The sequence below is a fragment of the Alosa alosa genome, chromosome 18 (genome assembly GCF_017589495.1).
Source record: "Alosa alosa isolate M-15738 ecotype Scorff River chromosome 18, AALO_Geno_1.1, whole genome shotgun sequence".
Taxonomy (NCBI): Eukaryota; Metazoa; Chordata; class Actinopteri; order Clupeiformes; family Clupeidae; genus Alosa; species Alosa alosa.
Genome location: NC_063206.1, coordinates 14,106,965 through 14,133,943, shown reverse-complemented (window position 1 = coordinate 14,133,943; position 26,979 = coordinate 14,106,965). Strand labels below are relative to the sequence as shown.

Sequence of the window (26,979 nt, the reverse complement as noted above, 5' to 3'; positions counted from 1 at the left end):
CTCTTTCATTGTTGTGTATAAGGACTAAGCAATCCTAGGTAAGCTCATAACTTCCTTGTGACACATATAAATGACAAAAAACAATGGTGGTTTTATCTTGTAGTTGTTGACATTTAATTCACTCAAATGAACAAAAGGCAAATACAAAATGATAGTTTTTAACCGATAATCCAACAGAACAATGTCATACAGTAAGGCTGAGTTTCTAAAAGGAAAATACATCTTTGTTCCCATATAAAGATTATATATAATGCTCCCTTCCTTTTACACATCCAGGGATTCTTTTTTCGAATATAAACCATACACAGCTCATCCAATGGTGCAAAATAAAAAGCTTTAAAGCTAAGAGGGAGAACCATCTCCCAGTCTGTTTGAAGGCCAAGCACGGTCTACAGACATTAGCCGGTCTTCAGGTAATAAGTGTAACATGCAGTTTAAGTCATATAAGGCTGCTTCCGAAAGTGCCTCTCAAAGAGAGCACCATTTAGTTTTATTTTCTTTTTCTTTTTTTTTTTAAGTAAGAAAAAAGCCTGAGAGAAAGAGGAGAAAGAGATGCTAAGGTGTGTCGTTTTTTTGTTACTTTAGCGTTGGGTCCTAAAGTTGACCGTTAAGGCTGGTGAGTTATCTAGAAAAGCTAGTGGGAGCCTATATTAAAAAGTGCTTTGCACAGATATGTAACATGGAACAAGAAGACATAAAAACTATTTCATGTGACCTATAAGAATATTTTCTTTGCGTGGAACATGAATTCATCTGAATTGTACTAAGAAGGTGAATTCTGATCATGCTCCCACTTTGTTTGTAAATTTAGAATCCTCTGAGATTTTATTTGTTTTCGGGTACTTTGGCTAAGCAATGATAATGATGGAAGACTCATCTCGAAGACTCATGAGGACTTCCCTAAAAAATGAGAATTGCATAGAAAAAACATGGACCTGAAGTCTAAACAAACACAGGGAATACAGAGTATGATGTTTGGTTGATTGGTTATGTATTGTGTAAATGCCATGTAACAGCTTATACTGTAGTAAAATGTAAACTTTGGACATGTTGTGGAACGGGTGCATTAAGGATATGGATGAGGGGTGTGAGACTGGTGGGAAGGGGGAGGGGGGTGTAGTGTGTGTGAACGCTGGAGTCTGAGCGTGTGGGAGAACAGACAGACGCATAGACACACATCACTGTTGAGCAGACCTTTTATGTGAAGGTTACTCCAGCCTCATTGTACACCTTGAAGACCTTCTCGATGGCGTTGACGTAGGCTGCAGTCCGTAGGTCCAGACCCAAATTGTACTTGTTGGCAATGCGCATGATTTGCTGAGAAGATATTTGAGGGAGGAGGGATTACAAAGAATTCAGCTAATTCTATGATATTCTACAGACCCTTTAAAAAAGAAATGCAAATAGTGTTTAAGAACATCACTTCTCCCATTGTTTTGGACACAAAACAATCCTAAACGTTCCTAAACTTGTATTCTTCACTGTTTATATTCAGCGAGCATAGCTAATAATGCTCATATTCATTCATATTTATGGACTGGGTGCAGTGTGAGGCCTGCATTAGGAGCAGGGCCTCCTAATGCAGCCACCAGCACACAATAGACACGCTGGGCTCGGTTTCACTCTGGTTACACTAACGCCCAATTCTCACGCACAAGACTGAGGGAGTGTGTGCGTGTGTGCATGTGTGCGTGTTATGAGTCATTGTTCATTGGGAACGAAGCCGAGATACCTCCGCAATACAGATTGAGGCTAGAACTGGAGTAAAGCTTGCAAAGGCTGCCTCTGTTTACAGTATGCTGAGCCTGGATGCAACACATCGATTCCCAATAAGCTTAGTCATCATGTACCTTGAGCAATTATTGTCACATAAATAGGACTCAAGGAGCATTGCTGGACAGTCTTACTGAAGTTTCACTATCCCACAGGCATACAGCAAATCCATAGCATGTTAAACCAGCGGAACTGGTTACTTACCCTGGCCGACCTCTCCATGGTGTACGCCAGGCCAGAGTGCACAATGTCCTTCTCAGAAGCTCCCTGAAACACAAAGAAGACACGGTCAGAAGAGACGCTTGTCCATTCCTGTCAGAGACACTGTGGAGATTTGACATGAACGCAGAACATTTGCAGACAAAAAAATAGTTTCAGGTGTCCCTGATGAGTTTCTTTCTCGTTTTGATATAATGACCTTTCATGGTCTTCCTAGAAATTTCACAAACCCCTGAACACCCCTGTCTCAGTCAAATTACAGTTCACCAAACCAGACAGATTTAATTAAAATCCTGTGTTAATTAGTCTTCATAGGTCATGCTTCAGGACAACTGACAGGTAAGACGGAGTCAACCATGGACACAGGTATAACATGCTGGAATGTGTAATTTCAGAAAACGGTTTATTGTTTTGTTTTGTTCTTGACTTTCTTTTCTACATAGCAAGTGAGAAAGTAGTTTTTTTTTTATTTATGTAGCACATTTTTCATGCACAAAGTGCAACACAAAGTTTATTGGTTAAATTGCAGATCAGCAGCTCGGTGGAATTTTGGTAGCGATAGATCTCTCATTGTAGTTTGGGACCAGTCCAGAGTTCCTGAGCAATCACTCAAAGCTGACACTAGGCAGCAAATACAATTATCTGCTGATAAATCTTGAGTACTTACAGCGATCCTAGCCTGGAACTCAGAGGTGGGGACAACAGGTATGGCACCACCGTGCTTCCCAAACTTCCTCTCCAGACTCTCCTGAACAGACACTGGGTAAGGTGGGATAGAAAGGCACTCCATTAATCAATGAGTTATTAGAAAGCACTGCTAGCCTTTAAGCATGTCCAGGCTGAAGCCAAGGCCAAGACAGACTGCTGAGTGTGGATTGGATGCGGATTTGACAGAATGATGGCGTTCTTTCATAGGGAGGGCATTAATAATGGCAAACAGCCTCCAGTGCATTGACTGGTGCTGGGAGGCTGACTAAAGCAGTGTGGGGTGTGCAGGCACACTGTATCGACAGAAACACGTCTCGCTCTCTCCCTCTGCTTCCTGGAAAAACTAAGTCACCTGACCCGGCGATAAAAACAATGTTGCTTATGGAGGCTCTCAACAGGGGAGCAGCTCAAGGGAGAGAGAGAGAGAGAGAGAGAGAGAGAGAGAGAGAGAGAGAGAGAGAGAGAGAGAGAGAGAGCCACATTCAAATAATATAATATAAATATATACTAGGAGAAAAAAAAAAAAAACTGAGCTTTTACCTTTAGCAGGACAAGAAGTGACAGCATGCCATAAATTAAGGAAATTAAAGACTACTTGATTTCGTTTTATTTATAGTAATACTTCCCGTTTATTATTATTATTATTCATGTGTGTGTGTGTTCGTTCATTTGCATGTATGTTCATATTTTAATCTATTTAATTTTATCATTCTAATACCTATTCCATGTCAAATATTGTTCTTTCCTTGATAGTTTTTGTTGTGATGTTATTGGAGAGAGAGAGAAAAAGAGAGAGCATTACTGTATCATATGTGGGGTCGGAACAGACAGTTCTGTCACCCTAGCCTCTCGCTTTTGTGTAATCCAGTGAAATACACACACTGTGCAAACAGATCTCTCACGCAAACAAACTAGTCTGGCACACTCTGACAAGACAAGGGCACATATGAACACATCTGGAACACTCACACTGTGAGGTCAAAACAGCAATTAATACGGCATGGAAGTTATACTGTATGATAGGTAATCCAATTTCCATTGCATGCCAAGGGTAACTGTGCATTTGTGTTTGCAGTGCACATATATGTGTACCTGAACAGGTATATATTATACTTTTGCATTTGCATGTGTCTAACTATAGAAAATGTGCTTAAAACATTAGAATTTTTATAGAACACTGTTGTGCAATTGGTTGCTGCTCTGTATCCGTGTCTGCCTTTGCCCCCTAGGCATATTTTAACTGCCATTTGCATGTGGCCTACTGTCTGCCTATGTGGACACACCTGTTGAGCAAGCTAATTTGCAGGTACATCAGCAAGAGAAGAGGGGGAGAGGCTGACGGGGCCGGTGACTTACTCAGCAGGTGGTAGTTGGAGTCTCTCTCGTACTTGAAGGTCAGTCGGCCGTAGCTGACATGGTTCAGGTTCTTCAGCCACTCAAAGTAGGAAACGGTCACACCACCAGCGTTCAGGTACAAATCCTATTTTAACCCATTGAAATGAATTTCACCATTTTAAACTGTCAACACACACACACAACCTGCAAACATTTACATAAAACTGAAAGGAGGAACCAAGGGTACAAAGACTTCTTTAAAGTGCAGCATGATAAACTGGCTATAATTTGGCCCGATTTTAGCCCTGATCAACCCAGACCTGAAAAATGATAGAATCAGGCCAAATACCCAACAGATTGGTCAAGCCATTTTAGCAGGCTCATGACACGCGATTAGAGGACACAACAATCAAAGTTCCAGCTCTGGACCAATTCAGGTTGTATATCTGGAATGTCTGAATTTTTTGTTGTGTGAGCAGTTTGAACAGTGTAAGCATAGCAATCCCACCTGATGGAAACGTGTAGTGCATGTTGTCTGCTAGGCTTAAGAAGTCTCTTTCAAATTAACGGCCAAAATAACTAGGTGTCAGAGATGGGTGAGTGGGAACTCCATGTTTAATATTGTGCTGCAGGTCGCATCTTACCGGAATCACCATGATGTTCCGCTCCAGGAAGATCTTATCGGCGTCTGGAGTTGTAGGGCCGTTAGCACCCTCAGCAATGATCTGCCAGTATGCAAAAGAGTGACTAAAACTGTGACTACTTTATGCATACAGTACTTTAAGTCTATACATTTTATTCTCATGTAATGGCATTACTTGGATGAAGCATGTAAAGATGATGAACTACTGACACACTGCAACTTGCTTAAAAGTGATCCCAATTATCGTATTTTCTGGACTATAAGTCGCACCGGAGTATAAGTCGCACCAGTCAAAAAATGTGTCATGAAGAGGAAAAAAAATATATATATATACATATATATATATATATATATATATATATATATATATATATATATATATATATATATATTGCACCTGAGTCGCAGGACCAGCCAAACTATGAAAAAAAGTGTGACTTATAGTCCGGAAAATTCGGTAAATACACAAAACCGGTCACAAAGTCTCTTGCACAGGTTGCATTATCTTTGATCAGTCCTCACCTTGGCCTTGACCTTGTGTGCATTCTTCCTGGTGAGCTGCTTCTCCCCAGCGGCCGGGATGAGGATGTTACAGTCTGCCTCCAGGATGCTTCCTTCATAAGGCTGGGCCTTGGGGAAGCCCACAATAGTGCCATGTTGCTGTAAGAAATGACCGAGAGTTAAAGAAGAAGGGCAGTATATGTTCATACATAAATTGATATACACACACACACACACACAACACATTATGTTCAAAAGCAGCAGTCTGAATTGGTAAAAAATTAATTAATAAAAAAAATGGAAAAAACACTGGAAACTCTGACTCACCAGTTTATAGTCCTCCAGCTCTTTGGGGTCAATGCCATCGGAGTTCCAAATGTTTCCATCGATCTCTCCCACGCCAACACACTTGGCCCCGAAGCGGTGGAGGTAGCGCATAGTGTGCAGACCCACGTTACCAAATCCCTGTCAAAGAGGAGAGCCCACTCACATGAGCAGAAGATAATGGATCACCCTACTCTTCAAAAATAACTCCCTAATGAGAGATTAATGGCCATTATTTGGTTATGACTGGGATTTGATCAATATAAATACTTTGCAGGTCTTTCACTGAGCAGACTATATCACTTTAGGGGTTTAACAGGGGATCATTTTCACACTGCCTGGTTTGGCTTGGCCATTGGGGTCGATCACTGCACATAAACGACTCACTGCTGCTCTCTTGTGGACTCTGTGGAACTCATGTGGTAACATGACGCATATGATTATTATTTCAACAAAAGATAAACACCAGAAAAGACAAAGCAAATTATGTATTACATTTAAATAATAAATCTATTCAAATGCAAAATATTCTGACTAGTAAACAAACAATATTTATGTCCAGACAATTCAAACATCTCCCTGAGGCCCGTTTTCATTTCACTAACAAGCTGAAGGAAGAACCATAGGATGTGCCAAAAGGAATTATGGCCAGTGTGCCCTTGCTGATATCATGGTTTTGATGACCTGTATTAAAAACAGGTATCAGCGCAGACAACACAAATTGAGTGGTCCTTGAACATTTCCACACACATAGTTTCTCACAAAGGAGAACTCTGTGTCCATCATGAATTTCAAAATAGATCTCAGAAGCGGTCATCGCTGGTGCTAGTTATATCAGCTATCGGTGTAGGCGATTTCTATGATGATTGTTTTAAATAGGAAAATTGCTGTTTAGTCAAAATTACCGGAAATCTTAGTCACTTTTAAAGGTGATGCTAGCAGGCGAGATGCTAATGGTCTAATCCGATTCAATGATCTATGCTAGGCTGGAGCTAAAAGTGGTATCGCCAGACTCAGAGAACGACTGGATGAACTGAAGAAAGTGACTGTAAAATGACTGTAATTCCCCAAATGGTGGAATATCCCTTTAACAGCTAGAAAAGTGAGTGCTTGTGTGAATATGTTTGTGCTTGTGGTTTCTGGCACATACCTGAATGACAAAGGTCTTGTCCCCAAAGCCAGGGGTGAGACCCAACTGACTCATGTAGGCTGACTCATTGACAAAGTTCTCGATGCCGTGGAAGACTCCGCGACCGGTGGCCGACACTCTGCCGTGGATGCCACCCTGGCTGATGGGCTTGCCTGTCACGCATGCATAGGCGTTGATATCCTGTCAAGAGTAGGAACAGGAAAACAGACCTGGTGTTAAGAGCTGGTATTTCAGGAACATTGAGGAAACAAATAAAAAGGACAAGTGAACTATTGTGTACGAATGCACCCTGCCTACTCTGAGCAAACAATAGTGACTGACCTTGCCAAAACATGCCCACATTGTAAAAAATAATTAAAACTGTCATGTTGGAGTTTAGTTCGAGTTTAGTCATGTGGTAAGATTACAGTATTTCAACAAAAGAGAACACTGGAAAATAAACATTTCAATAAAAAGAACATTTAAAAACAACATATTCTGGTTATGGCTAGTGGCATCATGTAATAAAGGTTAAGGTCTAGACAATCCAGATATCTTTTCTCACAGTGAGACCCTGACATTTTCATTTCACCAAAAGCTGAAGAAAGGGCCATAAGAGGTGCTTTGCTAATCTTGAAAGGAAATTTTGTCAGATACAGTATATATATATATATATATATATATATATATATATATACACACACACACAGTATGTTGATGACCTGCAAATGAACTGCAACTGGCTATGCTGAATCTAGTACCTACCACTTGACTATTCCCTTCTAGCACTGTCACTTGATTCTATGCAAATACCATAGTACTTATTGCTGCACTAACATGTCCTTGTCGCACTGTATCTATATTGTTTCCCTTTTTTGTCAGCTGATTTGAAGAAAAATGTCAGTTAAATTACTAAATGTCAATGTAAATGCATTAAAAACAGGTACTGAACAGATAACACAAATGGAATGGCACTGAAGGATTTTCGAGGACGTCTGTTTAACAGTTGAAAAAACAACCTCTGCTATAACAGAGCAATTTCACTTTTGCTGCGGTTTGCTGCTTTTTGTCAATACTAAGATAGAAAAAAAGACTACTTACTTCCTCATCCTCTCTATAGCCTTATTCCCATTCACAGTGAAAACCATTTATTGAATGTTTACTGTTGTGGTTATGTGGGCTTAAGGTTACCACCACAGTAATAACACCCACATACTTTTGTTGTTGCATATACTTAACATGTATGGATGGCAAAAAAAACATCCTGACATATCTCAAAGCTCCAACTGTGCAACCATGGTAACATGGCTTAAGGGTCATCTGTAGATCTGCTTATGACCATAGAAAAGGAAAGGAGGAAGTATCACTGAGATTCTACTCCAACCATTACCTACTCCTACTCCTACTGCTACCATTTTAGCAAGCAATATTCCACATGCATATTACATAGCAGAAATACTACTATACCAACTATTTATGTTTCCCCCTAATGGCAAACAAATTAGATGACTGTGCAGACGATAAGGAATTGGCTATCAGCGAAACAACACAGAGCAAGGCCAAAGCCTCTTTTCTTATCTGCTTTGCAAAGATATTCTAAGCATGTTACTGATGATAATATATATAGTCAGAGAGCCACAACCAGTTGGAAAGCATTTGTTTAGAAAAGACTCTTACGTTGTAGCCCATGGTGTTGGCGAAGGTGTCGGCGATCCATGACATCTCCCTTTCGCCAGTGCTCATGTCAGGAGCAGGGACATCAATGCCAGGGCCTGAGCGAGAGAAAAGGGATTGAGAGACATGAAATACAATCACTCTCCCTGGGCTACTATCACAGAGATCCTGTGCGGAGTTGAGCAGTGATCAGAATAAGGTTGCAATGGTATGACTGTTTCGCGGAATGATAATCTTTGCAGAAAATATCACAGTTTCAGAGTATCTTGCATTTGTCTATAATGTGTGTGTGTTTGTGCGTCAGAGGGAAGCACATTTAAAACAAATTTAACTTGGAGCTAAGATATGGAAAGTTATTTCACTAATGCATTTTATTGTGGTTGGGGGATGGTTTAGGATGGTGTTTCCAAAGATGCATTTGATGTTTCCTCCTTTGGTAACCATTTTACATCCATTCAGTAAAAGTTTACCGGTAAGCAAAGCAAAGTACACAGTTTGATAATCATGAACTCTCATATCAGCGTAGTCTATATGACAATACCGGTATTCCACTGCAACCTTAGTTCAGAACAAAGACTAACCAATCATAGCACGGAGACCCAGAGTACTAACCAATGAATCCTTTTTTGGCCAGTTCAATGGTGAACCTCCTGGTGATTTTCTCCAACTCATTGTCCTGCGCGTGCATCCACACACACACACACACACACACACACACACATTAGCAAAGCAGGCATAAAACAGCAAGTGAATGGCTTTCAAACATCAGGTCAGGCAGGCAAAGTAGAGAGGTGTGTGTACTTAGCTAGGTGTAAATTAAAAGGGGAAAATGGACACAATTCAGTTAAGTGGCTGATGAGACAGTGAGAACAGTGTCAATGTAATGTAGAGTAAAGAAAAGTGAGTGTGACTGTATGTGTGCATGCCCATGTGAGTTGGGGGCTGCCTCTCTAAATATCTGCTAGCAGTTTGCAGAGGCTGATTGCTCAGCAGTTCTCTTCCTGATACATGCTGCCAAGGTCTAATGGAGCCAGGTTGGCAATAACACACGGCTGAGTGCGGTTAACAGGAAGTGGAGGGCACAGCACACTGACACACAGCTTCTATGACTCGGTCATGGGGGCTGGGAAATGCCCCTGTGGCCCTTTCAAGTCTATAAAATGTTCAATGAGAAGAAATCTCGAAAGCCTCACAGAAGAAAAGTCACAAATTGCTTTGCGTAGTCAAATAAGTAATTGTTTGTCAGTTAGACAAAAAATGTAGCCTGAATGACAGATTGTGCTACTGATCAGATTAAAAGAAAAAAGAACATACTCCAAATGCTGCTTGAGGACTGGGTTAGATGACAGTGTGATTTCAGCTCGCATTCAGAAAGTAAAGAACATATTAGAAGTCAGACGGAGAGGTTGGCATAACCCAAACCAAGAGCACCTGTCTGTTGAAACATCAACCACAAACAATGACAGAGCACCACTTACAGAGTAATTCTTTGGGTTGATTTTCAGACCAGCTTTAGCTCCTCCAAAAGGCACATCTGTGAGGGGAACCACATAGTTAGTTACTCCCTTTAAATTATTTTTAATTCATTTTAAAAAACAACAACAAAAAAAACCCCATAAAGAAGCACTGAGACAGGATGGAAGAACAAATACTTACCAACAACTGCACATTTATATGTCATTAGTGAGGCCAAGGCCTTCACCTCATCAAAAGACACATGTGTGCTGTACCGGATACCTAAAACACACAAACAGTACATGTGTTACATCACTGAGCCACCACTCTGAAAGAAGAGACACCTGTGTGTACAGTGTCAACTACTACAGATCAAATTAGTCAAACATACACACCAAAGTAACAACAGGCTAGACACACGTGCATCAATATACTACAATTCAGGAAGATGCAACTGAATAATTTGACGGGACATAACGAAAAAAAGCACTTTTGACCTTCAAATACACCAGAACCAGATAAACCGAATTAAACCCTGACTTCTACTCCTATCCTAACTGAAAGCTTGGTAGGAATCCAAATATTTTCTTTCCTCGTATACTGAGTCACACAGAAGAGGATGGTTATGACTCATGCCGGTGCAGTGCAGGGGCAGTCTATTTGGAGAAGTTTTCATTCTGCAGAAAGACCACCACTAATACATGCTAACGCACTAGGCTGATAGCTGCCTGACTCATTTGTGAGGAAAAACAACATCGGCATAAATGGAGTTGGTTCCACATGCTCAGTGCAGACCACTGGAAGGCAGGCAGAAACAAACCACCTCATGAGTCATTCACTCCACACTGAAGTTGAAAAAAGGAAAAGAAAAACAAAAAAAAAAGGAAAATTACTGGGTGTGGACATCTAACCACACAACTCTCCTCCAGACCCCTAGAACTTACAGTATATCACTATATCAATACCACCTATGGTTACAGACAGTCTATGTTAATAATAGCCTAACTAATTTAACAAAAGAGTTCGGAGTAGCACAACATTAAAGTTAATCTGCATTGTTGGTCATAGCTCAGTTAGTGGAGTAGCTACTGTACACACACGCATAACAAATATGCAATCACATTGACCACATATCAGTTCACAAAAATTCCATCAGACGTTTTTGCATTCATCTCCAATTACAAGCTTAAGACTAGGGCTCAAGTTTCTGAGTTCCGCCTACAGCTGAGGCAGCAGTTACGTTAATGGGTGCAAAGCACAGGTTTACATTGAAGTAAACACTTCTAAATCTACTGACAAGGAAGACAGAGAAATGAAATGAAGACACACAGTTTATGTGTACATTGATTTTACTACAGGAGCTTCCCACCTCAGCAGCAGCAGGAGACTGGAAATTCCATAGTTTAAATATTTATGCATAACATTAGTAATGGTACATATGCTAAAAAGATAAACATATTTGGCAAATTGCACTAAACCCTATTTTCTGTATAATCCCAGATGAAAAGTCCATGGACAGGACAGCCCTCAAAAACAAACTTAAGTCAGCATTCCTGTCTTGGGTGGAAGCAGAAAAGAGGGAGTGATTGAAAGCCCTGGCTCTTTAATGGGCACTTCAAACACGTCAAAAGTAGGAAGAGGTTGAGTACAAACTCTACCTTGAGAGGCGCACATGCTGCTTTGTATGGAGGATGAGTAGATTGCAGCACATTCAACAATGTCAACTGACAAACAAGAGGAACAATAGCTACCCTAATGTGACTAGCCTTAATTTAAATAATAATAATAATAATAATAATAATAATAATAATAATAATAAAAACATTAATAATAATAAGATATGGTAACGTTAGTGCCTCAGCTTCTGTAACGTTACCGCTCTGTGCCAACCTTAACTTTACATGCGCGTCACTTTCAACCACAAATTTAACGTAAAGCTAACGTCGGAGATAGCCCTGCAGATTATTTTCAATGGGGACTATGGAAGAAACCGTTTCCTATGAATAGAGGATTAGCATTTGCAGAGGTATTTAGCAAAATGAGGATAGATTATAAACTGGTTAATTTTAGCCATCTACTTTTTGCTAGCTGGCTGACGTATGGTCATCTATCGCTTAAGTTTGTTACGTTAAGAACTTCACTGTTAACGTTAACGTTACCTGTTAGCATAGACGGACATTCGAACTTCATTAGCCTACTTGGTGGTGACTGGGAAACTATATTTTCAATAACGCTTGATATTTGTTTTGCACTGTACTAATGACATCCCATCCAAAAGTTGTAACGTTAACGTTAAGGTAACCTAAAACATTGCGAATGAAGTTGGGAGGACCGCACTGCCATTTGCTAGGCTAACGTAACAAGACAACATATCCAAGCGTCTTCTAAAAACATGTTAATTGAAACGTTTTTACGTATTAACTTTGAAAACAAAATCTGCAAAACAACAAATAGTTTCTACCACAACTTCAGAGATGTTTAGCTGCTAGCAAGCAGACCAATGCCCTTTAATGCACGCCTTGAACTGTCATGCTAAGTCGACGGGACGCCATGGGGAACACATTTAGCGTTAGCTTATCCTGTCCTACCTCCTTTACAGGGGGTCCGGTGTTGGCTGTGTTGGGCCCGGTAGCCCTCTATCAGTTCCCATTCCCCGTTGTCTCGCTTGATGGGGAATGACACTGCTAGTACGTGGTTACAGGGCTTGATGATCTTGAGAATCCCTCGGACTCGATTCCTTTTCTGCTCGGGTGTTTCTCTATTCCTGAGATCTTCCATAAGCTTATCCTCCACAATTGAGGCTCCTCTGTCAAAAAATCCTTCCACCATTGTAAAGAAGTTGGGGTCATCATCTCCCACGGCCTCGCTGTAGCGACGAACCCGCATTAAAGACGCGGAAGCAGGCAGGGCAGAGTCGACACATCCCGAGGCCAGAGCACCACTTGCTCCCCGTGAGAGTAACTCTCCAAGATACCGGTACATCTTTACTAAGGTAGGAGTTAATCAAGTAAACTGAACTACAGATAACTACAGGGAAAGCTACGAACTGGGTAAAGGAAAGACATAAAAAAAAACGAGACAGCGCCTCCTCTCTCTGTCCCGTTCAGTAATGAACTGACAACGACCGAGTAGGGAGTATCTTGCTTAAAAAGGCAGTTGGCGTGGGAGGACCTCAGGCGTGTACACAGAACGATGAAACAATATGCGTTCCACCGGTGATTCCTGGAACCGATTATCAATTTAAACGTAATGCTAGAATTCCAAAGCAGACGACTTTTGACAGGTTTCTTTCACAAGAAACGTAGAAGAGAAAGTATCTTACTTCAATACGGTATGCTACCGTATTATTACGACTCGTCGCTTACATTTCCAACTCCTTCCAACTTTTTTGAGAATGCAAATCTCTCTTTTTTTGTAAGAAACTTGCAGTAGGCTAAATGAGCTTGCACACTACTCCAACAAACTCCAACATTCTAAAGTTAGTCTTTAGAATGTTCATAAAACCAACTGTCATGTCAAACTCCATCCAACAAACGCCAACAATGCCCCAACCCACACTGACTCCAACGGTTGGTGTGTGTTTGTTGCCGTTTGTTGGAGCAGTGTGCAAGCTCCTAGATTGGAGTAGGATGGGATAGCAATCTACAATCACTGCTTTTGATTGCCTGCCAGATTTGATTCGATTTGCCTGCCAGTTAGACTCCTTTCTCTAGATCCAGGAATTTGAGATCCACTGTGTGTGTGTGTGGACAAAAAAGCCTTTCTGTATTTCAGCAGTTCAGTTCTTCCATTATTTAGCCTACTTAACCATTGCACATATTTTTCACATCTTTTGGCCTTTGTGCCACACACACACACACACAGTGTCCACTCTTTTGGGAAGGATATTCATATGATTTTAGTGTGGATTTTTTTTTTTTTTTTGCCTAGTTAAAACCAAAGACTTGTGAAAGGAGATTCTAGGTGGGTGTGGCCACGCTAGACATTTTTGCCCATTCATTCAGAAGCCTTCTAAGAAGACTTCTAAAGGAATCCCCCCCCAAATCCAGTTTTAAGCCCTACCTACTTAGAGTAAATATAGTAGTACCTAGTTCTGCATCTTCAGTTCCTATCAATGCTGTACAATAGACATTTTGGTCAAGAGGCCGGACAGAGGAGCATTCCTCTTCACACCACACCAAGAAATGTCTTGTGTGTTTGATACCCCATAGCAGAAGCTCTGTGAATGCTGTCCTGCTGCTAACAGTAATGGAATGACAACATTTCCCTATATCTTGCTTCAAAGCTAGCATTCTTATGCATGTCACAGTACAGGAAGGCTGTGTGTAAATATGTGTGTACATATGCATATGCAAGGAAATGGTTGGATTTCTTGTTTACAAGAATAAACTATATTGAATACGTTTAAAAGAACATCCCCTCTTTCATTCAGGGCAGTTTTAAGCTCCACTACATCACCTTATTCAGTTCTCCATCTGCCTCACTGTCATAAATCATTGTTGGTGCTCTCAAGTTCTACTGGCCTCTTTCTTTTGTGCCATTGGTTGCCGTAGCACCAACACCCATCATGTGGTTGGTGGGTTCAGGGGAGGTACTCTATAGCTACGGCTGTTTTTTTCCCTTGTTTGCCATCACACATCACTTCTGGAGAATGTTTAAGTCTGACTATGGTCTGGACTGAATAGCTGTTTATTGTTAACAGCTGTTGCATGTGAACATTACCACCACTGACTTGCCTGCATTACCAAGTTTCTGACTGCCTTCGAGACCTGCTGACAGAAACATTGTCAATTATTGTGCAAACACACATAATGTTTTATCATGAACGGATATTTTTCTTTGTAAGAACGTGTATCAGGGCTGCTTGAGTAGCCTTGGGAATTCAGAAAAAAATTTGTTTGGTAATGCTAAGTTTTAAAAGTTTCAGAGTGTCTAGGTCATTTTTTCCCTTATTGACCTTGACATTCAATTTTTTCTAGTGGCTCCCTGTTTGAACAAACAGTGGACAAAAGACACGTTTGGATCATCTGAACTATGTCCCTTTCAAAGATCATTTGCCAGTGAAAAAATCACTCCTGTACACAGACTTTGTTGCCTGTCAGAGATTAGATGTTCAGACATGCCTTCTGCAACTCTGATTGAGCACTCAAATGATTTAGGCTCATTTTGTGTACATGTTCTTAGTTCATCTAAATAATGAATAAAAATGTAATTTTGTAATGTAATTTATTCTCTTTTAGCATGTTATATTAACTCTAGTCTGACAATCATATGGTATTTTGTGTGTATATTGACATCATATTGACAATCATATGGTATATATTGTGCATTTTTTCCTGTCTTTAGGTAGTCAATCAGCAGTGAATTGGATTGCATTGCATCGAGAGGACAAAAAGAGCATGACAGACAAACCTAAGGTTCATGTGTTTCTCGGTGCACCATGCTCTTCTCTGAGTGCATCAGCTAGAGATGCTCATGAAGACTCTAGTGATGAATGGAAAACCCTGGAACTGTCCTGGGATCAGGGCCAGTTAAGGCCTCGGACCAATGATAGAGGGGTACAGGTTAACCCTGATTCAGTGCAGGCAAATATCTCATCAGGGCAGGTGAATATAGATGTCAGCAAGGGTCATTTTGAATTGGCGACAACATCTGAGGGGCATTCATTGCCATTGTTTGAAGAAGATGGAGAAAATGTGGTCACTGCCAACCCTTCCCCACCTGTCCCACTAAGCCAGCGTTCTCAGAAAAAAAATCTATCACAGAATGATGATGACCTTTGTTCAGAATCACTCCAAGGCTACCTAGACAGCTGCTTTCCACTTGCTCAGCCTCTCACGGTGTCCGAATGCCAACCGGCCTGCTCTGACATTATGTCTGTGGAGACTCTGTACCTCAGTGTGTGGACAAAGAGCCAAGCCCTTCTCATGAAAAGGACATCAGGGCCTCCTCCAGAACCAGCGCCTACAGGAATGGGTTCCCCACACACGCCACTGACCCAGCAGCAGACTCCAGTGATCTCCAGGACCTCGCCAGAGCTGTACAGCCCCCACTCCAGCCCAGGCAGCAGCAGCCGGGCAGTGGGAGGAACCCTGCAACCCTCTTTGGACAGATTCTCCGAGATTCTGCTGAGTCAGAGGCAGCAGGAAGGGGGTTTGACGCTGGAGAGGACGCCAGATGGGCTGCTTTGCACTCAGGGAATCTCTGCAGCAGTGGCAGCTCCAGCTCCTGTCGACAAAGACGGCCCACTGCAGGGAACTCCTCCGCCCTGTCTCGCTTTACCGAGCCAGCCTACACAGACTCCACCTGGCCGGCCCGCTCACAGCTCACCTGTCTCTCCTGCTCGGAAAAAGAGCAAGTTGTCTCCAACCACACCGGAAGGTCACCATTCAAAGCCGAAAGCATGGGCTGGCTGTATAACTCTCCTGGCCAGATGCAAAACACACGGAGTGCAGTATTCGATTTTAGCTGCTGTGGTGCACCCCTCTCACCTCCAGGAGGTGAAGATGAAAAGGGGTGCAGCAGCAGGAAGTGCTATTCCCCTGGCAACGTTGATAGTCACTGACCAGTCGGATGTGGAAATGAAAGTGGTGATGTGGAGGACCGCTGCCTTCTGGGTACTGACAGTACAGCCAGGAGATGTGCTGCTAATCACAGGTAGAGAGGGCAGGACCGAACCTATAACGGCTTCTACACACAGTTGCGTTCCGTCAACACATGCCAGTGGGTGTTCCCGACGGTAGCTATGCAAATGACTTGAAGTATAACCGTAATGTGATTGGTTGGTGCCGTCCGTCGATTGGCGTGATTGGCCGGTGCCATCTGTCGGTGCAGCAACAGCTGAACTTCTCAACGCGAGCGACGGGAGAAATGCGACGCAACGGACCCACAATTCAGTTCGGCAATGGATGACGTGATCCTATGTAAAGTGAATGGGATGCGTCTTCAGCACTGCAACGCACGCAACTGTGTGTAGAAGCCGTTAGAGCTAGAGAGATTTCATAGCTCTTGAGATTTGCAGTCATATATTTCCACTTTTTGCAGTTATAAATATCTGAAACTATGAGAGGACTTGAAGGGAACTTTAGATAGCATTGCTTAAGTCTGTTTCATTTCCTGTACTTTTGGAAGTCCTCATGTAAGAACACATAAGTAGGCAATGCTGTTATCAGATCTTAGAGAGCAGAAAGCAGTCTAGCTGGTTTGAGCTTTAACATTTAAGTTATTAGTGGTTGATAAATCCTCTAACATAATTGTTTCTACCATTTTGTTTTTTGCTTTCTCCAAACAATCCCTGTATTTGGAATGGCTCTGATAGGCATCAGGGTTCACGAGGACAAGTGGAGGAGGGAAACGGTGTTGCAGTCCTCCTACACAAGCAAACTGCTCAACCTGGGCCAGGTGACCAACAGCCTCTGTTCCTCAGGTGGGTTTGCACAGCTGTTCAGTGAACACAATCAACGAAGGGTCTTTGAATTAATATTCATGATGAATATTAAAGGTGCTCTAAGCGATGCCACACGTTTTTTAGGCTAAAACATTTTATGTCACTTGCTGCAAACATCACCTAACCAACCACTAGCTGTCTGTGTCCTGAATACACTGTATAAAAACCACGATCTCTGTGGACAGCCCAGGCAACAAAAACAACCTGGGCAAACCTAGCCCATAAAAACATAACAAACGGTTCCAGCAAATCACAGACGAGATGCGCGTTTAGGAGAGTTTCAATTGCACGGGAGCAGCACGGGAGGGAGGGGGAGGAAGTAGCGAGATAGCTCTCTGTTTTGTTTGAAAGTCAACAGAAGTGACGTTACCCAGCATCGCTTAGAGCACCTTTAACATTCATGAGGGATGTACAGAACATCAGCGTTCATAGATGACTCATGATAAATGCTAATGCCTTGTGTTTGTAATGCCCAGTGCCTCAGGCAGTGAACAGACGGACTCTGGGAGAGCTGTGTGCTCATCTGCGGGAGAGGCGCCCCCTTCTGCTCTCCCTGCCTCGTTGCAGCCATCAGGACCTAAGCACAATTCCCTACGCAAAACTCAAAGCTCTGCGCCCTGATACCCTAGTCCATGCTCTTGTCCGGGTCACACACACCAACATGGTAACAGGTAACACCATAAGTCATATGGATAATGACTTTGCCCTGTACTAAATCACAATTTCAGGAAGCTATCCTGTTTTTCCATTTATTACAGTGTATACTCAAGAATAGTTCCAAACAATTACTACATCATAGGGATACCATAATCATACTATTAATTTATGGTTCATAATCATAGCATAGGAAGATGGCTTTATATTACAACTCAGCGTAGTGTTTCCCTTTGTTTTCAATGAACTGTGTGTTCTCTGTGACGTCACTGAAGCTATTTGTGTCGTTGCCATAACAGTGGTGTTAACAGGCTGTTTTCCCCTCAGCCTGGCGGGATGAGGCCCAGGGGATCTCCCGGGTGGCTGGAGTTCAGAGATCAGTGTTGACTGTGGAGCAAGCAGATGGCCATCAGGGGGCAGTAGTGCTATGGGGTGCTGCCCTGGCATGGCTGGAGCGCATTCAGAAGCATAAAGGTGTTGTAAAGCAATTTCAGTTGATAAAAAAACAACAAATGTTATGTTAGATAACCCAATAAAATGAACCCAATAACCCAATTATACAAACACAACACAAGTCACCTGCATTTACATCTTCATCTACATATTATTTTTCATTTTCTTCTCTGCACATGTGCAGAGGCGCTGTGGGATTTCCGGATGCTTCTTGTGAAGCAGGATGTGACCTCAGGTCTCCTTGAGCTTCATTCAACTCCCTGGGGCTCCTGCCAGGTTGTCTCTCCCAGTGATAACCGCTGTGCAGAGTTCCTCAAGCTGGGCCAGAACAACCCAACTAACTCCTGTATAGAAATTGACCTACGTACACTACTGTCCCAGAAGTACACAGGTTAGGACCGCATGGCTTCACAAATACTGTCGTCCACTTCGATATGTCTGTCCGAGGGTGTGTGTCCATTTGTTGTGTCTCTGTGATTCACTGTTATCTCCTTCCCAATCAGGTGATGTGGAGCTTAAAGCACAAATAACAGGCTTCCAGTTTCAAGGCAGCCCAGCCCAAAACACCTGGCAGGTGATTAACAGCCATATGAGCCTTGAGAGAATTTTGGAGATTGTCTCTGGAGACGTGACTTTCACCGGGTGTGGGCGCTGTGCTGTGGAGTTGGACACTGATGACAATGGAATCTACAGGCCCTGCTACCCGTGCCTACCACACACTGCTGTGCGACACTACTACAGGTCAGTCTCTCAGAATCAGAATCCGATTGCTTTGGGCTAAGTGAGTTGGTACCCACAAGGACTTTGGATCTGATGGTGACACACCAATACAGACAATATAGTGCAGGGCGATATGTAGCAAAAAAAGGTGTTTGGATAATTTCATATAGATTTTTGCAAATTATGTTTTTTCACTTCTTCAGACCCTATAGTTTGCAAAACTACCTGTTTCCAATTTTTTCCCAGACTGCACAGGTCCAAAATCCAAGATGGCCGATATCACCAAAAATGGCAAATAATCGCCTTTTTAAACATTTTAAATGGATATATGTTAGGTATTATCATTATATACATACATTTCTAATACAATTGAATGGCTTAGGTAATAAATATGACCATGGGTGACATGAGATGTCATGATTATCAACCAGTGATGGGTGTAACCACCTTTATGCTATTTATTGGCATACCCGGAAAAACACGTTGACTGATTAAAAGTTTCCTTCACATAACCTAATAATCATTTGAATTAAAGTAATGTTAAGCACTCACCCCAATAGATTAGATTAGATTAGATTAGATTCAACTTCATTGTCATTGCAGAGTACAAGTATGAAGACAATGAAATGTGGTTTGCGTCTAACCAGAAGTGCAAAAAAAGGAGAAAAGTGCAATTTGATATACAAAGTATCGACAGGTGGTGCATAGACAGGTCAAGAAATTTAGTGCAGTGTAGACAGTAGTATACAGTTGATTTATATAAGGTAGAGAGGTTTAGAGTAATATAAATATGTGCAGTGCACCTTATAAGAGCAGAATAAATATGACTATGTAATGTGAACAATGTATAAACAACATACATTGGGTGGGGGTGTCTGCCTCCTTGTTGTCCCTGTCAAGGTTGCTATGGTCGTGGACACCTCAACAGGCACAGGCAAGGAGGCATTGGGTGGGGGTGGGGGGGGCTTTGTAGGTTGGTTGTCACCGGAATGCAGAGCTAGAGTTCAGCTTCAGGAAAGCTTCCTCTGAACCTGCTGTGCGCCTTATGCAAGCATCACTTGCCCTGGATGGCCTCAATGGAGGGGAGTGAGGAACCGGTGATGCGTTGGGCAGTTTTCACCACCCTCTGCAATGCTTTCGGGCGTGGGCAGAGCAGTTGCCATACCAAACTGTGACACAGTTGGTAAGGATACGCTTGATGGTGCAGGGGTAGAAGTTCACCAGGATCTGAGGAGGCTGTGGACCTTCTTTAGCCTTCACAGATAGAAGAGACGCTGGTAAGCCTTCTTGATCAGGGTAGAGGTGTTGAGGGTCCAAGAGAGGTCCTCAGAGATGTGGACACCCAGAAATCTGAAGCTGGTGATACACTCCACTTCAGTCCCATTGATGAGAATAGGGGTGTGTGCAATGAGCTCTTTGGTCTTCAATAATTCTGTTAACAGGACTTGCAGGAAATTGTGGGAACATATGAATTTGTTGATTATATGCAAGCCTAATGCTGCCTCCATCCATGAATTGGACTGGTTTCAGAAACAGCATCATCTGAACAATCTACAGAGAGTAGCTCAGTGCAATTAACACACACATTGGATAGCATCTTAATAGATGGCATGGCTGTTGTGCAGGAGATGGTTGTCAGGAAAAGTGACATAGGCTGTTGCTAAGATCTGGCAGAATGCTTCTTTGAAAATGTTGAAAGTAAGGCACAAGGCTACAATGAGATATAGGCTACTTATTATTTAACAACTATACCATCACAAACTCCATGAAAGACAGGACAAAACAGGTCCATACAATAGGAAAAGCACATGATAAGGGATGCAAAATACAAGACTACACCTATCAAAGACTTTAAAGCTTTCCTGGGATCGAAGGAAACCAAAACCAACCTCGTCCTCTACCTTGCTCATAAAGCTGTTGAACTATGTAAACTGCCAGTCACAGTTCACACACACAAAGGTGGCAGTAGCAGTAAGTAATTTTGGCAAAACCCCACATATCTACACATGTCATACAGATGTCTTGGTGCTTGCCCTTCGCAGGGTACCAGACATCAACAAAGACAGTCTCATTATCATGGGCACTGGAGAACGTCGACAAAAGATACATCTCAGCCTAGAGATCTTGACGCAACCTAGCGGCAGCAAATGTAATTTCCAGCCAGGGTAGTCTAGCAACTCTCCGTTGGCTTGTGAGGTGGAAAAAACAAACTTCGGTCCGGCCAATCACATCGTGCATAGAGTCGGTGGACCTATCGGGTATCCTATTGTATCCTATCAGGAAATTGAAAGACAACCGTTTGTCCTGCCATTTACCGTTTATCCCGTGGAAAAGGAAAGGTTTCTGTTTCAAGTCAATCAAGGCATCATGATGTCATTAACACACTTTGTAGGATGTAGTAGGTCCTCATTCATCTCCAGACGTGTTAGCTGGATGTGAGAAATTTGTGTGTCAGCTCCTCAAAACCTGGTTTTCAAACAGCTAAAGCCCTTCGGTGGAACTCGGGAACTAGGGCAATCCAATCCCTATGATTACCCTACCATCGCCTATTGCTGTCCCCATGCTCAGATTCCTGTCTGCGCAGCCTAGAGACCCACTACTTGCCCGATGACAACTCCTATCCCTATGCACAATTCTCTCAATTCTCTTCTCTTCAATAATGAAACAAGATGAGGATTTTTTAAAAAAAAATTATATTATTTACATTTTTTCTCCAAATTTCTTGGCAAATGTTGCAATACATCTTTTGTAAATAGTCTGTATCTCACTTGTCTACCTTATTATGTGTATATTTATTAAAAAAAAAACATTTAGGCCTTTATATTATTTTTCTGCATATATTGTCCGCCGTCTAGAATTGTGGCATTGAAAATGAAGAAAAAAATTGGAAACAGGTTGTTTTGTATTCAGTGGGGTCCTAGCAAGTAAAAAATCACCACTTGCAAAAATCTATATGAACCGTTCCTAAAATTACACGATTCCCCATACTAATAAGCAATATGCAATACAACATATAGACAATACTAATACAGTATATCATCTCACAGTTTACTCAATGATGAAAAAGTGCCAGTGACCCTGGTTGCCCAAATCCCTCTAATGCTATGACAAGTGTTAGCCAATGGAGACAGTGGTTTGAAGCTGCCTGTGCAATCCAGTGGATTTCTAAGTGCCATATGATCAGAGCTTGTGTCAGACCAGATCAGAGCAGCATTGTCTCCTAGCAACTGAGACCTTCTCGACTACAGATTCAGTAACTGACTCATTAGAAGGGATGAACAGCTGAAGGGCTAACTAAAGAAACTGTCTGGAGTCTCGAGACCCTTCATCTGGACTAGGCGGGCTCCATTTAAACAGACCATTTGGAAGGGTTTGCTCAAGAGCTTACGGCCTCTGTTACTCACTCAGTGCACTCACTGAATGAGTAATGAGTCTTTCCTTGCCCTTGTCGTCTTAGTGCCTGCTCTAGGAAGTCTCAAGTTCAAGCCGAGCTCTGTAGAGTGGTGAAACACATATTCGTATATTGTGGCACTATATAAATAAAACTGATTTTTTTTTTTCTCTGTTGTTGTAGCTCTAAGCGTGTTACCGTATTGTGTGCTGTGTTGGTTTTCCCCAGGCCAGTGGTACTGACGGTAAAGGATGGTGAGTTCCAGGTGTATGTACAGGTGCCTCCCACTCTGGTGCAGAGGGTTCTTCTGAATACTCCCCCAGATAAACTGAGCAAGACCGTGGGTGAGTGAACAGCTTGTCACTGCTTCTGCTTTGCTCACCCAGACTACTGAAGCATGCTGCTTCCATAGTTAAATATGTGTGAGATTGATTTGCTCATTGTCACTGTGCATACAGTCCATCTACACAGCTACATTCCACTACTTATTTCCTCCGTTATACTTACTTGACCTTTCTGTTCATTCAGTTAACAGATTAATTTATATGTATCATTTTTTTTATGAAATAAATAAATATGTGATATTTTCATTAGCCCCACTTCTCTCTCTCTCTTTTTCTCTCTCTCCCTCCCTCTCTCTCACTCACTTACTCACTCACTCAACATCAAACTTCTCTCTCTTTTCTCTCTCTATCTCTTTAGCTCCCTCCTCTGATGTTAGGCATGTCCAGGTGGTGGCAGAGAGAATCCATTCTCTGTTGGCTACTGCCCACCGCAGCCCTTTTCTCCTGACTGTCCGAAGCCAAATCCAGTGTGATGAGAACAGTGTTCCCATCATCCAAGACTTTGTCCTGCTGGACTTCAGTCCAGTAAACCCATGAGCCCCTGTTGTGGAAGCTCTCTGAATCATTCCTGGGCACGTATCCAACTTAAAGAAGGGCAACTGATGACAAAAGAACTGAGAGAATCTGCACCTAAACAGAGGTGTGGGATAAGATTATATTATAATTTCATGAAATAGTTAGGGTTGATAGAGTAGCCGCACACTCCTTTCTCTTTAAACTATTTATTAACCAACGTTTCAGCAGACAGCCTTTATCAGGATTCAATGTAACTGATGGCAACCAATACCTGTGATTTTGAACACTTGTACTAATTATTGTTTTTATAAAAATATTTTTGTAAGATGTGTTGTAATGTTGAAAATGCCCCCGCAAATGGGGATGCATTAGACGGGAATCGTGATGACTCATTCTGTCATCCCAGAGAAGTCCAAAGTGTTCTCTTGTGAGGCTCCCAGCCCCTCCACCCCCAGAACTACAAACTGCATTCACGTTAGTGTTGTCATGTGTGAGAAATCTCCTTTGGATCTGCCAATACACAGCTACTATCTCACATTGGTGGTGGTGCGGTTATAGCACATCTGCCTTATGCACCCTGGCATGGTGTATTGCACTTCAGTAATGTGAAATGTCAAAGTTTTTTTTTTTTTTCCCCCTTCATCTACTTCCTGAATTTTTGGTCAACGATACCCGGGACACCGAAACACCGGGGCACATGAAATTTGGTGGGTATGTAGCCCCACTAGACTTTTACGGAAAATTTTGTTTGGTCCCCGGGGGCCACTTCCCCACCGCGCTGGGCCCCCCGAAACCCAAATAATGCATTTTTTCCTAAATAACTACCTGAACCGTGGCAATGAGGATGAAGAATTTTTTATGGTATGTTGGTCTCAAGGGCCCACATCAACCTGGCCCATAATCGCTCATTTGTGATTTGCACCCCCCCGGTAAAAAAATAAAATGCAATATCATTCTGCTTTAATCACCCCAATCTTCAGTTAATCTTCAGTTAAGATGCACCAAATTTTATGTGTATGATTGACCTGGCATTCTCTGGGGGTATGCCAAGTTTCGTAGAATTTCATCCATGGGGGGGTCTAAAAGTAGATGGCGGTGCACACATGCACACACACACAGGCACGCACATACTATCGGTATCGGCAATTAGAACAGCCGATACATAATTACAAATTCAGTAGGATTAAAGGAAAGCCAAAAATATTCATCATCATCATCACGGCTGCATTTCCAGTATTGGCGATACATAGTCGTTTGTCCACTAGATGGCGCATGTTGCAGTGAGATGTATTTTGTTGGAAGTTAAAAGTGGGTTGGAAAAACAATGGAGGCTTCCTACAAGGTCTGTAGTTTACTGCAGAGAACATCTAATAAGGATAGGACTAGTTCCACATGAAATGTAATTCCCATTAATTCTTGAAGCCGAAATAAATCTGAGAATGTTTATCGGACATGCTTGGTTTGTACTGCAGGTAGGCTACGTTAATCGTATACAAGTTATCCTAGGACGTAGGTAAAATAATGTTAGACTACCGTTAGCATTGGTTGAGTGATGGAGGCTAATTTGATTATTGATGTATTTGTAGAAAACCATAAATGCGGTTATAGGCTACCAAGCAAATTGATAACAGCACTAATTGTATCTTTCGACTGTCACCTCATTTGCTTATGACCATAACCTAGGCTACTAACAGGAGCTAAGTGAGTTAGCCACAACACGTTCGCTACGTGATGGTTTTCTAATGGAAAATATAGTCTTCCTGAAAGATAACCTGTCTACGATGCATCCTAAACACAAGGCTGGGACATTTAGCTTAGAGTCAACGTTCATTCCCAAACACCCATATAGGCTACTTCAACCCTTTATTTTCAAAGGTGATTCAAGTAAGGAAGAGCATGGCTCAAAGTAAAGTAACTAGGACTGAAACTACATAAATTCGTCAAAGTGAATCATTTGTGTCAACTCGCCATGTAGATTTATTAACGCACCTGTGATGATCTACATCTCCATTTACCAAATGTTTTAGAGCGCACATTGAGAGATTTATCCATGGCTATGGATAAATCTATTGCCTAAGGCCATACCATGAGACTGAGACGCTTTTTGTTTGTTCGAAGTGCGTGTTTAGGGTGTGAGAGGGGAGTCGATGTGCTTTGATTCCAGCTTGTTAGTTGTAGTCTTTGCGATTAAAAACACGTGTGTGTGTGTGTGTGTGTGTGTGAAGTATCCAAACAACGAAGTGTCCACTTCAATTGCGCTTTCCGTGATTTACACAGCTGCGTGAAATATACTGATATGCAAAACTATTAACTTTTCGCCAAGAGGTGGCAGCTTAAGTCCGCTTGATACTGTAAGCCTTTGGTTCCCAAATTAGATTTTATTTGGGTCGCCAGCATAGCCTAGTGACAATTTATCTACCTTATATCGTTTGTTAACAGTCACGTTTTGTCATAACTCCCTCTATGCATTTTTTCATTTAGAATAGCTCTGAAACCGGGGGGCGAACACGTCGCAGGGCGGGCGCCAGTGCGTGGATATCTCAATCGCAAAATTAAACAATATTTCTATTGGGCGCCTGGGTGAACTCACCCTGATCTGCCAGCGATTTCTTTTTCGACTTCTTAAAAGATTGAGCTTGGTCTGGCGAAAGCCAGATTAACCATGGACCTCATAGTTGCAAAATGCAAGGGAACATGAATCAGCCTATTATTTGCACAAACAATAACGGACAGTAGCTGTTCAACTTGGCCCATTAAGATGTGTACGAACAGTCTAGCAAAGCATTTCATGAATGCCATTTTGGACATGTCAGTTATTTGCACCACTGGGTAAAACTGCATTTTGATTTAGACTACTGGTATTTGTGCATAGACAATAAAGCTGAATATCATATGAACTAGATGACTAAACTTATGCATATGTAGAAGAAGAAACATTCACAAAAAAACATGACATGACCTCTCTTCTTGATAGCTGTTGAAAACTGCATGGAACTGACAGGGATTGTTTTGTTTAATAATAATAAATAAATAAATACATTATGCTGCTGCTTTCCCAAATAAAATGTAGCCTACAGGTGTACCTTTCATCAGTCCAGTTGTAATGGATGGACTGTGATGAACTGCCCTACTTGTGATTGTTTAGAGATTTTAAAGGTTTTATAACAATGCTACACATTTTTTGGCAAGTGCTACAAATCTATTCACCTTTTCAGCGCCAGTATACTTTGTGTGCGGCCGCAAACAGACATTCCAAACAAGCAGACACAAAAGTTTCAAGAGTGGGGGATGGAGTAGAAGATGGAGACAAATTCATTAATATGATTTATTTTTCGCAGCATGGATGTACAGGACTGTACAGGACTGTCTTGGAGGTCTACAGACAATTCCTTCGACTTCATGCTTGTTTTGTGGTCTGACATGCACTGTTAACTGTGGGACCTTATATAGACAGGTGATGCAAAGGCTGTGAATACTTATGTACAAGTGATTTTTTTCATTTTTTATTTTTAATAAATTTGCAAAAATCTCAAACAAACTTTTTAAAGTTGTCATTATGGAGTATTATGTGTAGAATTTTGAGGGGGAAAAAATAATTTAGTCAATTTTTGAACAAGGCTGGATAACAAAATGTGGAAAAAGTGAAGCGCTGTAAATACTTTACGTATGCACTGTATACAGAATCACTCTGAC

At 41.8% G+C, this 26,979-nt stretch overlaps 2 protein-coding genes across 3 annotated transcripts; one reads left to right on the top strand and one right to left on the bottom strand.

Moving 5' to 3' along the window:
- Positions 1-90: 90 nt before the first annotated feature.
- On the bottom strand, positions 91-13,173 carry glud1a (glutamate dehydrogenase 1a). The gene is made up of 13 exons (XM_048269663.1): positions 12,350-13,173; positions 9,963-10,043; positions 9,785-9,840; positions 8,919-8,982; positions 8,310-8,404; positions 6,654-6,833; positions 5,507-5,644; positions 5,201-5,338; positions 4,680-4,760; positions 4,057-4,180; positions 2,660-2,751; positions 1,978-2,040; positions 91-1,317 (listed from the first exon to the last, which is right to left on the bottom strand). The coding sequence occupies exons 1-13, from the start codon at positions 12,741-12,743 to the stop codon at positions 1,198-1,200; spliced, it is 1,626 nt and encodes a 541-aa protein (XP_048125620.1). The 5' UTR covers positions 12,744-13,173; the 3' UTR covers positions 91-1,197.
- shld2 (shieldin complex subunit 2) lies at positions 11,624-26,784 on the top strand. 2 transcript variants are annotated; one of them, XR_007196489.1, is made up of 10 exons: positions 11,624-11,787; positions 15,108-16,418; positions 17,080-17,187; positions 17,685-17,879; positions 18,190-18,336; positions 18,500-18,706; positions 18,819-19,056; positions 22,655-22,770; positions 23,129-23,410; positions 26,625-26,784. XR_007196489.1 is itself a non-coding variant. In XM_048269640.1 (9 exons), exons 2-9 carry the CDS (start codon positions 15,161-15,163, stop codon positions 23,305-23,307), a joined length of 2,448 nt encoding a protein of 815 aa, XP_048125597.1. In that variant the 5' UTR covers positions 11,624-11,787; positions 15,108-15,160; the 3' UTR covers positions 23,308-23,611. The 2 variants fall into 2 exon arrangements, 1 of the variants encoding a protein (XP_048125597.1); XM_048269640.1 differs by lacking the exon at positions 26,625-26,784 and having other exon boundaries at positions 23,129-23,611.
- The last annotated feature ends 195 nt before the right edge of the window (positions 26,785-26,979 follow it).

Coding starts and splice junctions, on each gene's coding strand:
- shld2 (XM_048269640.1), top strand. CDS start 15,161: ATGACAGACAAACCTAAGGTTCATGTGTTTCTCGGTGCACCATGCTCT. Junction 17,188..17,684: donor CAACAGCCTCTGTTCCTCAG/GTGGGTTTGCAC, acceptor TGTAATGCCCAG/TGCCTCAGGCAGTGAACAGA. Junction 17,880..18,189: donor ACACACCAACATGGTAACAG/GTAACACCATAA, acceptor TTTTCCCCTCAG/CCTGGCGGGATGAGGCCCAG.
- glud1a (XM_048269663.1), bottom strand. CDS start 12,743: ATGTACCGGTATCTTGGAGAGTTACTCTCACGGGGAGCAAGTGGTGCT. Junction 8,405..8,918: donor GGCCAAAAAAGGATTCATTG/GTTAGTACTCTG, acceptor TCTCTCGCTCAG/GCCCTGGCATTGATGTCCCT. Junction 5,645..6,653: donor ACAAGACCTTTGTCATTCAG/GTATGTGCCAGA, acceptor CCTCTTTGACAG/GGATTTGGTAACGTGGGTCT.